Below are 12610 nucleotides of genomic sequence, written 5' to 3' on the forward strand. Positions count from 1 at the left end.
TCTTCTCTGTCTCCTTGAAATGCCAGAACTAACTGACAGAGAAGCAGGAGTGAAATGTCAGTTCTGTCCTCCCAGGAGTTTGAAGAATGTGATACATGTTTTTATTTAAGCAGCCATGTTTATCAAAGGGTTTTCACTGAGTCAACACCAGCCTTTCTTTCATGTTTGAGATGCAGATAGGCTAGCTGGAATTTCTGCTGCTTCATTCTCATTTTCTGTTTGCCCAGTCGACTGTCTTTGCTATTTCTCTCACTTCCCTGTGTTTTTTTTTTTCACTTGTTCCCTCCCTCACTCGCTCAGTCTTGAGCACTACCACTTCAGCTCTAATTATTCTCTCCTTTTCTGTTCCCTTGTCTTTTATTAGTCTCCCTAATTCCCTCTCTTCTTTTTCAAATTCCAAGCCATATGCTCCATCAGTGTAATCCTCTGCCCAGATATTTGATTATCAAAGCTGTCTGGCTGCAAAAGGCTCAACTCTTTACCGGCTGCTATTGAATCCATTCCTCTGCTCTCAGTAAATTGTAAATTCAGAGAGAGCAACCAGCTGACCACAATACATCAGTAGAGAAAAATACACTTGGACGTACATACAGAGATATAGGCCTTCATTTTTGAAATTAATTTTGACTGGTTGCTTCCATGAAAGAACCACACATTTATCTCTGTGACTCATTTAAACAGATGTTTGAGTTGTACATCTGTTAACTCAATTACTAATTACTAATTATTTATTATGAATTCATCACAGCAAGGTCTATTCTGAGGGCTTTTACTAGTTTTTGTAAGTGCAGTAACCACATTTCGGGCATTCCCAGTTACTGAAGACAGAACACTTTCTTTCTTTGGCTAGAATACAATGTGTGTAACCTCAATTAAACCCTTTTTTTCTCATCTCTGGCGTTCCCATCCTCTATTCTGCACAAAGCAATGCCTAAAATAGCCTACATTCACGTGTTTATCCATCCATCATTCATCCATGTACGTCTTTTTCACTCTCCCAGAGGGAGAGGAAGAAATTCATCATTGATTAACTTCCATTGCCTCGTGGAGGCAAATTATGCAATGAAAGATGCCAGTCTCACGGTATGAATATAATAATTTTTCTTTCTCCTTCTTTTTTTCTTTTTTCTTCGTTGTTGTTGTCTCATTAAGCTTGACACAACAGTCAAGCACCTGCTGACTGCACCACATATACTAATGAGTTTATTGGAGGGGTGTAATTGGAGCCATGCTAGGAGTCAGAGTTCAGTGCAACTATGCATAACCATAGTGCCAGCGGTTGTTCCCACTACTGTGAAATTAGCAAAACAGTATAAACTTCATTTCTTGGAGACAATAAAAAAAACTTTAAAACAACATATTTAAAATATTATAAGCATTTCATTGTTATATCACCTGTTGTATATTTAGATTAGCCATAACAGCTGGTGCTTTTCCCAAGTTACTGTTTACTGTCTAATACATAAAACAAGTTTTTAACTGAAATTTCTCAAGTAGATTTAATGTTTACTGAAGCCAAGCTCGTAATAATATAATATAACTGGAAAGTTATTTGTTCAAGCATCATTTTCAGCTGCTTAAGTGTGTGCGTGCGTGCGTGTGTGTGTGTGTGTCCCAATCTTTAGCTTTCAGTGTAGCAGTAGAAAGTAAGTAAACTTGAGCTTTTTGAGCCAGTAAAAGGGTATGCTTTCTAGCAGCCAATGTCAATATTGACAGTTGGGGGATGTCCTGTGGCTCAGGCGTGTAGCTTCCACAGCAGGCTGGTTTTCCAACAGTCCCTTCTTTGTGTTCCTTCCCACTGAGCTGGGAGCCACTCTTCAGCTTCTGCACATGACTGGTAAGTCTAGTTCAATTTTCTATCTCTAAAAAGTCTCAGTATTATTCCATCATTTCCGTGTGTTCCTTTGAGATTTGAGACAGATTTCCTAGTATTATATTTTTTAAAAAACAAAACCCAAGCTATATTTTTAACTTTTTTATTGAAGGATTTAACCAGATAGTTGATATTAATACAAAGTTTACATTTATCATACACTTGTTTGATTAGATTATAAACATTTTCTGTTGTTCATTCATCATTCTACAGATTTTTTTTTATTTCTGACCTGATGATGGGAAGACTGTTTAGGATCTGTGTCATATCTGCGCTGTTATTATGCTGTACGTAAGTCACTTTAATATAAAATTGCCACCTGCAAAATACACACTATTCTAGCGTGCGTCATAGTGTATGGAATATGTCTGGGATATATTAGTAATTGTATTAAGTAGCTCATACAGACATGGACACGTGCATTCCCACAAAATACTTGAATCCACATGCTAAAAGTATGCATTAGAGTACATAGGGCACAAATTTTCATTCAGCAGTGTAATAAGATTCCTATTATGGAAGCAATAAATGGTGCATAAACATCTGCTTGGCCCTGCAAATTACCATGAACTGAGCCCTATTAGGAGACTGTAAACTCCTGTAAACATGAACCTTGGGGGGTTCGAGCCTATTGCCAGAGAGACTATGAGTTGGCGCAAGTGGATGACACATTTAAAGCATGACTGAGTGCTTAATGCAACATTACAGCATTGCATCTAACTAAAAAGCTTAAGGCACAGTAACTCTGGGGGATTCTGAGCGACATGAAAATGAGACAGCCATCTTTCTACTGAGATGAAAATGATTCATGCGCCACAGTGGACAAAACCCTGCAGCTCCATGAGAGGTATCCAGTCAAGTGGAGTTAATGGAAATGTGCTTGCCAATCAGTGCTGTCTGTCTTTGCATGTGTTCATCTCTTCAGGTTAACTGTTAGTACCTTAACTGTTAACAGCTTAACACTGCAGCTGCTTTAAAATGTAGTAGAAGCCTGGCAATACATAAACAAACATTTTGTAAAACTGCAGCAAACCTTTAATGCTATCTAATTTTGCTGAGGCAAAAGGCACACTTGCACATGTCAAAAAAATTTGGTCTTTTCTAATTTAGTTCACATGCTGAGGAAAATTGCTTTTCCATGCCACAGCCAACCATTCTGCCCACTCATTAAGGCCTTCTAGTGATAAGCAGCTTCTTTCAATCACTGAGCCCAATGTGTGTTCTTGTGCCAGGGCGGTGTGATTGAAATATTTTATGTGCTTCTGAGGTTAATGAAGATCAAAGACTCATGCCTGGGCAGGATAATTAGTATGCTGTCAGAATTAAACATACTATGAATAACTGAACTATGACTCTGTCTGTCTATATAGACAAGCAATACCATTCAACCCTCAAAAAAAGTCGTCCTACAGTGTGTTAAGACTTACTTGGTGACTTAACTAATCAAGAAAATGCAAGAAAAGTTTTTCCCTTAATACCTAAAAACTGCAATTTTGAAGGTGATCCTTTAAAAATAGTGTTTTTGTGGGGGCATTTTGAAGCAAGCATCTATGTGAAGTATGACAGAATGTAACTGGTATCCCTAATATCTAAATCTAGTTGTAATATAAATAAACAGTCCAGTGAAAAAGTATTTACTCCCCTTCATGATTTCTTCTTTTTTTGCCATAGTTGTCACTCTTATGTGTTTCATATCATCAAGCAAATTTTAATATTAGACAAAGGTACAAAATAGTGGACTGGACCGAACAGGTTTGAGCTGTGAAGTGATGTGAAACACATTGTGCATTTTGATGTTGTGAGGTAAACTAAGACGAGCAGACAGAGGGTTAATAAATCTCTCGATTTCAAAAGGACTGCTATAACTTGCAGACAGTTCTTGGATTTTGACCTTAAGGGAACATGTTTTGTAGACAACCCGAATTTCTGATCTGGGCAGTAGTCAGATGGGACTACAGGTGGGACCGAGGGTGACTGGGAGTCTGAAGAAGTGGAGAAGGTGGGGAGCTGGAGGACTTATTTCCCGCTAAGCATTCCCTAATAGAGACGTTCCCAAGCCAAGGAACTAATGATGCAAATAAGTGGAAGGATGGTTTTATTCTCTGAGGTGGAATCAGAGGTGGAGAATTAATGGGACATTGTGTCAGGCTTTAAATTATGGGAGCCAGGTCTGCAAGTGATGGTTAGGCTGAATCTGGTAAAAAGCAAAAGTTTAGATGTTTGGTGGTCTGAAGGTAATGGGGGTTCTCATGGTCAGTAAATACAACAAAGAGATGCTCAGCTTGCTCCATCCAGTGTCTCCGTTCTTTGAGGACTAACTTGATGGCCAGCAGTTCATGGGCGCCAACAATGCACTGAGTGAATTTTGCCATTTTTCTGTTGAAATAAGACAACTCCTACCTCAGAATCTGAAGCGTCCACTTCCACAATGAACTGCTGAGATGGGTCTGGTTGAATAAGAACAAGGCCAAGGCAAAGAGTTTCACTGGAAGGCAACCTTTGGAGAAGTCAGTAATAGACAAGGAGGTTTTCCTTAGGTCATGGATAGAGTGGCAAAATTCAAAAAGCATTAGAGCTCTTCTCTCCATTAACATACAGCTTCTCCAGAAGGCATTGGAGGAGCTGGTGGACTTACAGTGTTCTAAGATGGACTTTAAAAATCAAATTGTCATCCAGGTAAACAAGAATAAAACAAATAAAATCACATTTCAGAAAGTCACAGAGAATTTCATTGACAAGCATTTGGAAAACAGTAGGACCATTGGCATTACCAGGTATAAGAAGTGTCACAGGTGAGTACTGAAGGCTGTTTTCCTTAATGCACAACAGATGTTATGCATTATGGAGATCCAACTTGGGAAAAAAAATTGTAGCCCACTGCAGGAGTTCAAAGGCAGATAAAAGGAGCAGTAATGGTACTTATTTTGTGCAAATCTCTGAAATCAATGCAAGGATGGAGAGTTTTCTCTTTCTTCTCGACAAAGAGGAAGCATGCGCCAAAAGGAGAAAAAGACGGATGAATACTTCTATCTACAAGAGAGTCCATGATGTACTTTTCCATTGCTTCACATTCAGAGAGTCAACTAGTGGGCAGTGAGGCTTCTGGAAGTAAATCTGTAAAACAATAAAACGGATAGTGAGGAGGGAGAAAGAAAGCTAGATCTGCAAATGGATGTAGCAAAAATGCAAAAAAAAAAAAAAAAAAAGTAGAAATCAGGAAGGGAGCGTATACTTTTTCACAGACTGTAAGTGGTATTAACTGAACAGAAAGAAAATCTGCTGCTTCATATTCCAAATACTGCATAACTCATTCCAAATATCAGTCTCAGAAAAGTTTGATTTAATCCTTCAACCTGGAAATTTTCGAGCCATTCTCTTTTTTAATCCTTTCTCCATTACACTCTTAACTCTAACTCTCATTACATTTCATCTCTCCCAAGATGTGGTGTTAAGTGGCGCTTTAGAACATGGAGAGAGAAAAAGGGAACAAATTCAAAGCCCTGACAAGAACAGCAGCAGACTCAAGGTGAAGGGAAATTTCACAAGTGCTAATGACAGGAGGCCAAAGGCTGTGACTCCAGGAAAGAAAGTCAAATCAGGAAGCAAGAGAGTGTTCATGGGACCTAGAAGTGACATCAGCTGCACTAGATTGGGAGGCATCTGCCAGCCAGTCCGTTACATCTGCCAAGACCGATACCTCAAAGACAAGTGTTCAGGGTCCAAGACGCGCCAGTGCTGCATGCCAGGTATGATAGAAATATGCATCTGCCCATATCGAAATGTTACAATAACACAAACCTCCTGCAAACTTCTTCAGATGGTCACAAACACACAGCTCATTCTTTTTTTTCTGCCAAGAAGGAATTAAAATGGATTTGCACAGTTTTTTTCAAGTCTTACTCATGAAAACGTTATTGTGGGAGTGAGGCTGTATGTGTGGGTAACACAAAACTGATGGAGAAGACATCAGTAAATGACATTTGAATAGTGCCTTTCTGCTGTAATTGGCCTTATTTCCACATGAATAGAGCATGAGTCACAGTCAGTGGATGTTAAAACATATTTTTAAAAATATCGTCTTTATGCTTGGCCTTTTAGCGTGCAGTGCTGCAGCTTTTAATATGGTGCCTATTTTGGAAGGAGAAGTATTATCTAACTTATTTCGTTTTCCCTGTCTCTGTAGTCCAAGCCTGGAGTATGCTTTGTGCCGGTCACCACAACAGAGTGAGGGCCTGTGATGCGTACGGCTGTGGAGCTTTTAACTCCCAAAGGTGACTAATCCTGATCAGATCTTTATCTCAGAGCCCTCAGAGGATTACTCATACTGCAACATGCAGACGCTGATACTGTCCCATGTCTAGTTTTGTATAGTATCCAAGCCTGATCCCTACAATGACAAAGCACATTTTTACCAAACCACTTGGAATTAATGATGAGTGAAGCTTTGTCTGGGTAGAAGGCTGACTTTCTGTAGACAAAGATGTCCAAATAACTAGTCAGACATTTTTGTTCTGGCCAGATTAAGATGACTAATTGAATCTAGCCATTTCTGATGGCAAACTAATGCCAGTCTCCACTGTCACATGTCTTTTTACAGAGGTAATGGCCTTTATAAAGCAGTGGACCTTGTATGTGATGACTATTCGATCATCAACACACCATTTTCAGGCTCTCTGGCCGGTCCAGTGAGTCGGAAAGACCCAGCTGGTTATCAGTTTGATGGAGTCAAACTTCTCAGTGATGGTAAGAGGGACAAGATGCTAGCTGCTAGCATCTTGTGCTAGCAGCTAGCACAATACCTGAAAGTTAGCAAAGCAAGGAAAATTACAGTGTTTTTAAAACTGTAGATGTGAGTCTCAATCAAAATAAACAGGACAAAGACTTTGCGGGTCTTTACCGATTCCTGTACCAGATAAAGACCGATTTCAGTAGATATTTAGCACATCATTAGGACGAATCAGTGACTGCATGAATAGCTGTACCCAAACATACGTCAAATCATCCAGTACTTGTCTAAATATTTCAGTTGGAACCAAAGTGACAGACCAGTCAAATGGCCTACCAGAATATCATTCAAAGACCCATGTTGTTAGTATGGCCATAATGGCCATAAGTATGCAAGTCTGTTTCAATTTTTAAAAAATTCAATTTAGAAGTCCCTTGAGATATTTTTATAACTGAAAATAAGCATAAACCAGGTTTAATTAAATCCTTGTAACCTTGTAGTGTTGCCTGTGAATTCCTTTAATCTACTGTATAGTTCCATGGCTAGGGCAAAGGCGAGGTTATGCTATTATGGTAGAGGCATTGCATGAGAATGAAAAGGAATGATTTAAAGGGATTAGTTAAGGTGCTGAAACGCGAGCGGAGACTGCATTGACCTCCTGGTAGCCCCTAAGATCGGGGTCTATGTGAAACCCCACTAAAGGCTGTTCATGAGTAATGACCCCCCATAAGGGCCATCATTAGAGAAAAAAAGGGAATGCATCTGTGTATGTGACTAAAATACATGTATTCCTTTGCGGTGTATACCTATTTGTATGTGTATATGTGCTCATGCGTGGTAATGTGTTTTGAGACCATCCTGAGCTGATAAGGTGCTGGAATGATGAGTAAACATCATTAGTCCTCATTCTGCCTCTCGCCTTATAATTGAACTGTATTATCAGAAGAACACATGTACTGTCAGCTCCTTTCATCTCCGGGTAAAGCACAGACATGATTAGACATCACAGAGACACATTACCTCACCGTGATGCCCACATTAATGCTGAGACACTGATCATTAAGTGCTTTTAAGATTTAATGATGTTGGTGACTTTGCTGTAGAACTACTTTTAGGTTGTTTGTTTCTAGGTTGGCAGCCGGCTTGTTTAGGTGGATGGTAAAGGCGAGAGCTAAGGTTTTTTTTAGGGTCTTGAGCCTGCATTTGTAACATTTGTAAATTCTGTAAGAGGATTTTAGCTGCACAAGTGAACTATTCATATGCCAACGATAAAGTGAATGCTAAACCCACCTTACCACAGCTATATCCTTCAGCCAAACTAGGGAAATAAGCTAACAGGGTAAAACCACAAGTTGAAAGTCTTGGAGTTTCAGGCACAAGCTTATTACCAAGCCAACCTTCTTCCATCTTGGGAATATTGCCAAAATCCACCCTTTGCTCAGTCCGAAAAACTTGTTCATGCACTCATCTCTTTTAGTTTGGATTACTACAATGCACTTTTTTTCTGGTCTTCAACTTAATCAGAATCATGTTGCAAGCTTAGTAACTAAAATGCATAACAGAGGGCACTAGTTTTATTAGAGCTACACTGGCTTCCCAATTCTACAGACTTGATTTAAAAATGCTCTGACTTTTAAAAAATCAAAAAGCCAGACTCACACTCTTATCCCCCACACCCATCTGTCAGATATCCAATACTCCTCATAGAGAAAAACTGGAAATACAGCCATTTTGCTCTCAATTTCTGGATCAGACTGCTGGAAAACACTAAGGAAGCAAACTCTACAAATAACTAGAGTTAACAAGCTCAAAATGAGGCAGTCACATTCTGACAGATACAGAGCATTTTCCTCATCAGTTTCACATGTGATTGATAGCAAGTTATAAAACAGTAAACTCAAACTCTTTGGTGTGTAGTCAATAAGCACTTTATTCAGCTGAGTTAGCTTAAGTCATTGATTTGTCTGAGCATTTTTTAAGGATGATATTAAGGGATTAATGCCCACAAAATAATTCATTTATATTTGTTTTGGTCCCATTTAGTACACTGCGTGAAGATCTTCAACATCCGTCCTTATCGTTACTCCGGCCCGGTAACTCAAGGAGAGGCCTTGGGCTATTTACTGCCACCGCAAGAACAGTTCCCTGGCATCACATCACACCTGGAGCTGCAAATGTGTGATGGTACTGATCCTTCACCCTTCATATAAACCTTTATTTCCATGTGTTATACAACTGAGGCACCGTGCGTCCTTGTCTTTTTTACGTGGTGCATGCCCCTGCATATAAAATCCCTAATGCTAATAAGAATTTATATAGACTTATTTGCTTTCCGATTTCTTACTCTATTATAGCCATAAAAAAATGTTGGTCTCTATTTTTACAATAACTTAACAAAGATGCATTGTATTGTTTTTCTTACAATAACACTTATTTAAAACACATTTCTACAAACTTGTGTTGACCAGCGTTACTATACTTGATAACTGTCTCCATTTCTCAGTTTTTACAACCATTTAATTTTTTTGTAATACTTTATATCGACTACAAACAAAAGGATGTTTTCTAAAAAGTCACGAGTCATATGTTTAACATTTTCCTTCTCCTTTTCTGTGAAAAATGTCCCATCACTCATAACCGCGACTTTATTTTTCAACAATGGAATAAATATAAAGTTTCATTTCTTCTTTTGTCTGAAGTGCTTTCTATTTCAAACCTAAAAATGAGACTGTCAAATATTTTCCCCATCTTAAAAATAGCAAGTTTATTCAACACAAACTTTATTCAATTTTTTTTAATTACCAATATCTTCCATCATATTCATCTGATATCTACAGATGGGGAGATTTTCCACATGTACAGTACTAATGTAATGAGTATGACACACCAAAAGATGGAGCTATTTTAAAACAAACCTGACACTGGACCTCAGCAGTCATCCTGGTCACATATCAGCAAAGAAATGTTGAACGTAACTGCAAGTATTCTGAGTTTGTACAAATCTAAATACTAAACAATAAACCATAGAGTGATAGTGTTGTGTTACCAGGATGGAAAAATAAATATTAACACATTTCCAGTTTACCAATCACATCATCTTATGACTAATAATCACATCGAGACACAGGATATCACATCATGTTTTAAAGTCTGATGTGTGCGTGTTAAGGCATTTCCCACTAACATATGACTCATTCAAGCATTTAAGGGTTTCTACCTTTGCATTAACAACTTGTTGGTGATTTCCAAAGAGCAGTTAAAACATGGCCTCCCCATGTTTTACAGGGGGCTCTAGATACTCACTGTTGTGCCCCTCTATTTACCTTCTCTGTACCTGCTGACAAGGATTTCATACAAAAGTGTTCAGTTTAGGTTCATAAGACCTGCTACCACTGGTTTTCAGACTAATTCTTGTGTTATTTGGCATCCCTCAGCCTTTTCTCCCCTTCCACTGAGATCATTTCTTGCGAGACCTCTGCAGACAGTAGATGTATCAAGTGAGGGCCAGATGGATTTCCCACGACCTGTGTCAGGTCTTTTATGGATTTCTTTCTTTTTTCTTTATTTCCTGTTTCCTAAATACATAACTTTCAGACACTCATGTCTAGATATTTCTAGGCCTAACACTTCAATTTTGTGTTATCTTTGGAAATTTTCGGAGATTTAACAAAAGAAATGGAAGAAAATTATGTTTTGCTAGTAACTAAGTGTCTTAAAAATACAATTTAAAACTGTTTTTTGGGGTTTTTTTTTTTTTGGTTTTTTTTTGCTAAGTTTAGTGTTATATATAGACAGCACTGGTTCATCCCAAGAGTGCCTATCTCTTTGATGATTGGCTCAAGACTTTTGCACAGCACTGTATATCTGAACGATGTCCTCTGTAGTTTGTAGTTAGCATATGAGTAGAAAAGTAAGCTCAGACTCAAGCCAACTGATTCAGACATCTGCAGCTCAGCTGTATGCACAGTGAGACAACATACACTCTTAACTGTCATTTAAATTGCATCATGGTTATTATATTACTAATGGAGAGCGGTTCATCGCAAAGAAGGCGAACATTCAAAGTTGCGACAGAAAATTGAAATAAATAGAATTACAATTTAGTGAGAAATGGGCAAAGTTCGCTCTCCTTAAGTGCTCTTGAGCACGCTGTTTTTGAGTGCTGTCATATTGATTAAAGACTAACATCTAGCTCTAAGTGTGCAGACTGAAGCCCGAGTGTTCCTGCAGACTGTGGTTTTGCTCTGAAGCTGGAGGGTTGGTCCACGAAGCGTCCCAGTTGCTCAAATGGGAGTAGGCGAGCTGGGATAGGCTGGGAGTTTGGTCGGGGCAGTCAGCGGGTCGGGACAAGGCATGAGAAAGGGGGGGAAAGGAAGAACCGATTATTAACTTCTGGCTTACGAGAGTCTGAATGTTGGACAGGAAATTTTGACGTGAGCAGCTTGACGGGGAGAAAAAAAGGCGTTTGTTCAGATCGATCCCAGCCATTCGGATGACAAAGAAGCGTCGCAGTGTAAACTTTTTCAACCGGGTGTGAACGCTCGAAAAAAAAAAACCCGACAGGGATATCTGCTTTTTTTTTTTTCAACGGATCCGTAAAAAGAAGGGGACATCATGCCACGGCGCACCGTGCAAGAAGTAACTGTTCAAGATGTCCAGAAGCGGAGGAATCCGAACAAACACTACGTAAGCCTTTTGTGTAATTACCACAGCCGTGTGATTTGCTGCGTGAAATGTGCAACAGATCGCGGATATTCCGCAGTCTCCCCCTTTGTCCTGTCGGGAAAAGTAAAAAAAAAACAAAGAGAGTGTCAAATTACAGCTGACCAAATCAGCCGAAACGGTCAAGCAGACTTTATTAGAATATGATTTCTGAAAACTTCAGGTCATGCTCAGACTATTTAAATCTGTTGGGATCTTTATTCTTAAGACTAGTAACGACCGACATCAAGATTTACGCTGTTATATTTCAGCAACCTGTGCAGTGACCCAAAGTCAAAAGCTCTTGTGTTGTTATCGTTTTTCAGATTGTTTTTGACCTAATAAAATGCTCATTTAAAAAAACGTGAGGATATCATTAAGAAGCATTCGAGTGGACCGACTCACGTGACCTATGACCCCTTTTCTCAGTGTGCATTTTTTTTAAGTGACTCCCAGAACCACATGCATGTGACCGTAGCCATTGCAGCACCTTACCACTGAAGACTGCAATGGTGGAAGAGCCCAAGAAACATAATAATATACAGTCAGCCCAGTCCCCTAACTATCCACACTGGTTAGTTGCCACTGGTAACCAGGAAGTAGGCTATGACTAACATTTATGACAGGGTTTAAAGGCTGAACCCCATGTAGCATTTATTGGTTTTAAGACTGTGTCAGATATTGTCATTTTTTTTATTATTATTTTTAAAAAAATATTTTTATTTTTTGTATAGAGAGTTGTGTGTTTCTTTTCCGGTCAACAGTTGGCGAAAGGGAGGGAAAGAAGACGAAGAACTTGGGAATAATTTTCTTTTCTTAATAACCAGACCTTGTGTGGGAGACGAGAATGTCATCAGGACAAAGCCTCTTTTTTTTCATAAACAGTAGAGCTTTTATTAGTGACTAGCGAGAGCTAAATGTGGGTGTATTTTCCTGCAATCCTGCACTTAGTATAAAGTCACACATATGACATCACTTAGTGTAGTTAGCCAGAGAAAGAGAGAGACTCGCAGCCAAGGCCTTAGCAGGTGTTTGTGTTAGTTCCGTGTACATGTTGTGTCACTGTGTGTGTGTGTGTGTACTTGTATGCATCCATATGGGTGTGCAAATTTAAACCGGGGGCTAAAGGACCAGCAGACCTTGTACCGCTGTGAGTGTTAGTGGTCAAGGGCGCAGAGTTCTTGTGGTCCTGTGTCTTCTCCATCTGTTCGTTCAGTCTCTGGTGTACTGTTATTTTATGCCTTTTCTCTCTTACACAGATCTCAAGGTTCCGGGAAATTTAAAGTCTCAGGTCTGAACATGTAGCTTGA

General features: G+C 39.1%; 2 protein-coding genes across 5 annotated transcripts in view; both read left to right on the forward strand.

Annotated features, from left to right (window-relative positions):
* Positions 1–1781: 1781 nt before the first annotated feature.
* LOC102797419 (leukocyte cell-derived chemotaxin-2) lies at positions 1782–9234 on the forward strand. Its single transcript, XM_087846898.1, has 6 exons — positions 1782–1837; positions 2087–2160; positions 5314–5619; positions 6057–6144; positions 6471–6616; positions 8643–9234. The coding sequence occupies exons 2-6, from the start codon at positions 2109–2111 to the stop codon at positions 8807–8809; spliced, it is 759 nt and encodes a 252-aa protein (XP_087703024.1). The 5' UTR covers positions 1782–1837; positions 2087–2108; the 3' UTR covers positions 8810–9234.
* A 1578-nt stretch (positions 9235–10812) lies between these two features.
* Positions 10813–12610, forward strand: part of sh3pxd2b (SH3 and PX domains 2B) — a 33557-nt gene continuing 31759 nt past the window's right edge. For all 4 annotated transcript variants that reach the window (XM_087847419.1, XM_035905288.2, XM_087847420.1 and 1 more), the window contains exon 1: positions 10813–11285. In XM_087847419.1, the coding sequence (XP_087703545.1) occupies positions 11214–11285 (72 nt within the window). In that variant the 5' untranslated portion in view covers positions 10813–11213. The remainder of the gene's footprint in view (positions 11286–12610) is intronic.

The sequence above is a fragment of the Neolamprologus brichardi genome, chromosome 10, assembly GCF_056152115.1.
Source record: "Neolamprologus brichardi isolate AB-2024 chromosome 10, ASM5615211v1, whole genome shotgun sequence".
Taxonomy (NCBI): domain Eukaryota; kingdom Metazoa; phylum Chordata; class Actinopteri; order Cichliformes; family Cichlidae; genus Neolamprologus; species Neolamprologus brichardi.